At 38.2% G+C, this 3,640-nt stretch overlaps 1 protein-coding gene across 1 annotated transcript in view; it reads left to right on the top strand.

The window, feature by feature from the left end:
* Positions 1–453: 453 nt before the first annotated feature.
* LOC112162579 (E3 ubiquitin-protein ligase RING2-A) overlaps positions 454–3,640 on the top strand; it is a gene marked incomplete at its 5' end in the record, with an annotated part of 6,229 nt that continues 3,042 nt past the window's right edge. Inside the window, 4 exon segments of the mRNA XM_024298393.2 lie at positions 454–551; positions 703–863; positions 2,545–2,769; positions 2,939–3,259. Of these exon segments, the coding sequence (XP_024154161.1) occupies positions 474–551; positions 703–863; positions 2,545–2,769; positions 2,939–3,259 (785 nt within the window).

The raw sequence follows: 3,640 nt of genomic DNA, 5'->3' as shown, positions 1-3,640 counted from the left end.
GTATTTTCAAGTCAATTTATGAATAATTATCTTGTTTGGGATCTTTTATAGATATATATTTATGTTGTTTGTCTTCTTTATGAATATTCTTGTTTTAATTTAAGCGAAATAAACCACTTAAAAGTCTGAATTTAGGCCTTTTTTTAGATTGTTGTTGCAGTATAAATAATAGGGATGCAACAATTTACTTTGCCTATGATTTGTGTATTACAAAACAACAACAAAAAAGCAAAAAAATTAGTTAAATAGGGTCTTAATTAACTATAATTAGCTAATTTGCAAGGAACAATTAAAACATGTTATTTGACTTGTACTAAGCCTTGTGAACTGTAATAAAGCAAAACATAAATCCTTAAATTTAGGACATGTGTTGACGTGTAAACATCTTTATCTGTTTTTAAAAGAGTTTTTTTATTATTTTTTTTTTATTTAATATGGTCTTTTTGTTTGCAGGATTGTGAGATTCAGCAGAAATGGCGGCACCCATAAACATCCAAACCCCCAGTAAGACATGGGAGCTGAGTCTGTACGAGCTGCACCGAACCCCTCAGGTAACCTGCTTTATGTGTGTGTATGTATGTCTGATTTCATAAAGATTTTTGGACCAATCCTAATTGGGGACAAAGCTCATTAAAATATGCTTGAAATAACTTTTAAAAAAAATTAAAATGACTTTCTAAAAGTTGTATTTCATTTGTGCAGGAAGTCATCGTGGACGGGACAGAGGTAGCGGTGTCTCCTCGCTCGCTGCACAGTGAACTGATGTGTCCCATCTGCCTGGACATGCTGAAGAACACAATGACCACCAAAGAGTGTCTGCACCGCTTCTGCTCTGAATGCATCGTCACAGCACTGCGTTCTGGGTGAGGACGCTTTGTCAGAAAATTCGTTGTAACACGACCGTTTAAAAAAACATTTTATTTTAACAGTCTTTGGGTTACCGTTGCTCTTCAATGGACAACCCAATTAATGTAATTCCAGCGGGTTCTGAAGCGGAGGAAAGCAGCATTCATCTGATTTGAAAGCTTTTCTCTGCGACAGACTCAGCTAAATTATGATACTCAAAGATTTACAGTATGTCAAAAAGTGTGTTATTTAGATGTTTAGATATCGCTGATGGCAGCTCTGGTTTTAAGTGTAAACTGTGGAAAGAAAATAGACCTGATTTGTGTGTGCGTAATTCTTGATTTGTGCCTAACTTGGGATTTGTGTCCAGGATTTTTATTTGTAACTCATATAATACATTATTTGCTTAAGTCAAAAAATGACAACATAAAAAAAAATAAAATTTACACCTGCAAAACTTAAAATTACACCAGCTTGAAACTGATTACATACACTAATCTTTAAAAATTACACGCAAGGCAAGTTTATTTGTATAGCACATTTCATTTTCAGAGACAATTCAAAGTGCTTTACATAAAACATTAAAAGAGTAAAAATGTGATAATTAAAATAAAATTGCTTGTTATGCACAGAAAACCTCAGTTTTGCACAAATCCATGGAGCTAAATTGAGGCAAATATTATTTGAAACCCACAAAAAACAAATTGGAAAAAAATATTTGTGTTTGGCCAAAAAAAAAAGTAAAATGTCAAAAACCTTTTGCTATTCTAAAATAAACTTAATTATTTTCAACTTCAAATCTTCTGTTTTTTAGCTTTCAGAACTCAAAATTTCAATTTCAGAACTTTTTTTTCTGTTTCAATTTTTTTTTGTTTTTGTTTTGGAATCTGAAATTTTTAGTTTCAAAACTTTTGGCCGCATTGGGGCGGGGCTAACACGAAGGACCAATTAAAATCGATGAGGGTGGTAACTTCAGTACCGGTGCATTCACTGACTCAGAACTTGAATAATTATGGTCAGAAAGTGGCTGTATTATCTTTATCATCATAGTTTGAAGTTGTCCCGAGACAGTTTTATCGCGTACAAAATACTGTTCTGGCTACTGTGTTAAATATAGGCATCGAAAACGTCTTTATTCTTCTGAATTTTTCAGATCCGGAAAAAAAAAGAAAGAGTTGATAGTGAAAAAAGTTTTGAAATTGAAATTTTGAGTTTTGAAACCTAAAAAACAACATTTCAAGCTGAAAATAATTCAAGTTATTTTAGAATAGCAAAAAGTCTCAGAGATTTTTTTTTTTTTGACCAAACACCATTTTTTTTTTCAAATAGTTTTATTTTGGTTTCAAATAATATTGTCCCAATTTTAGCTCCATACAAATCTGATGTGAGACTCTTTTCACGTCTCAGGAAAGGAAAAGATTTGTGTGTAAGTGATGCGTTTAAATACTACTAGAATGCTGGGTCATCAGGGTTTTCTTATCAGCCGTTTTGAACTTGGATTGTGAATAATGTCTGGTAAAACTTGACATTTTCCCGCTTTTCTTGAGTATTTTTTAAAGATTTGTGTGTGTAATTAGTTTCAAACTTTTGTAATTTAAATTTGTGCATGTGTACATTGTTTTTTTATGCTGTACTTATTTTCTCTCCACAGTAAAGTGCCCCAAGGCATTCAACTCAAACCTTTTCGTCTCTCTTCAGAAACAAAGAGTGTCCGACCTGCAGGAAGAAGCTGGTCTCCAGACGATCGCTTCGCAGAGATTCCAACTTCGACGCGCTGATCTCGAAGATTTACCCGAGCCGCGACGAGTACGAGGCCCACCAGCGCAGCGTCCTCGAGCGGCTCAACAGGCTGCACAACAAGGAAGCGCTGAGCTCCAGCATTGAGGAAGGCCTCCGCCAACAGGCCCGCTACAGGTCCGAGAGGTGGGGGAGGAAAAGAGGAGTCTGGGGTTCATGGACTTTATCAATCCTGAAATATTTCAAATGAACACAGTCTATTGTAATGAGTTGTGGAATTTAAATAGTAAACTCTCAGTTAACTATGCAGGAAAACATACAATTTTTTTGTATTGATTTTAACTCGATTCTCCAGGAACCACCGTGTGAAGAAACCCACTCAGGAGAGTGACAACACCACGTTCAGCGGCGGCGAGGATAACGGAGATTCTCGTTCCCACCTGTCCCACGACTCCGCCCCTTCAAATGCCCCTCACCCCCGCGGCCAAACCCCTCCGGAGGCCGGACCGAGCCGCAAGCGGGGGCGCGCCTCTGACGACGGCTCGGGGCCGGAGGCAGACAGCGGCAGCCCCACCCCCCCTCTGAGACGGCGCAAAGAAGGGCCGGCGTCAGAGATCGAGCTGGTCTTCAGGCCACACCCACAGCTGGTTCACGCCCAGGATTACAACCAGACCAGGTCGAAGCAACACTCAAATAACCACGAAGTTAAAGGGTCATTTCACAGAAATCACAATTCCCAATCCTGTTATTTTAGGGGAAAATGAGTCTTTTGTGACCAAAACTATAGATTTTTTAGTCCCGCAGTATCTAGTCTTTTAGTCCCGCGCTATCTAGTCTTTTAGTTCTGCGCTATCAAGTCTTTTAGTCCCGTGCTATCTAGTCTTTTAGTTCTGCGCTATCTAGTCTTTTAGTTCTGCGCTATCTAGTCTTTTAGTTCCGCGCTATCTAGTCTTTTAGTCCCGGGCTATCAAGTCTTTTAGTCCCGCGCTATCTAGTCTTTTAGTTCTGCGCTATCTAGTCTTTTAGTCCCGCGCTATCAAGTCTTTTAGTCCCGCGC

Source organism: Oryzias melastigma, linkage group LG11 (genome assembly GCF_002922805.2).
Source record: "Oryzias melastigma strain HK-1 linkage group LG11, ASM292280v2, whole genome shotgun sequence".
Lineage (NCBI taxonomy): Eukaryota > Metazoa > Chordata > Actinopteri > Beloniformes > Adrianichthyidae > Oryzias > Oryzias melastigma.
Note: the sequence above shows the minus strand (reverse complement) of the source record. Positions and strands in the feature narration are given on the sequence as shown.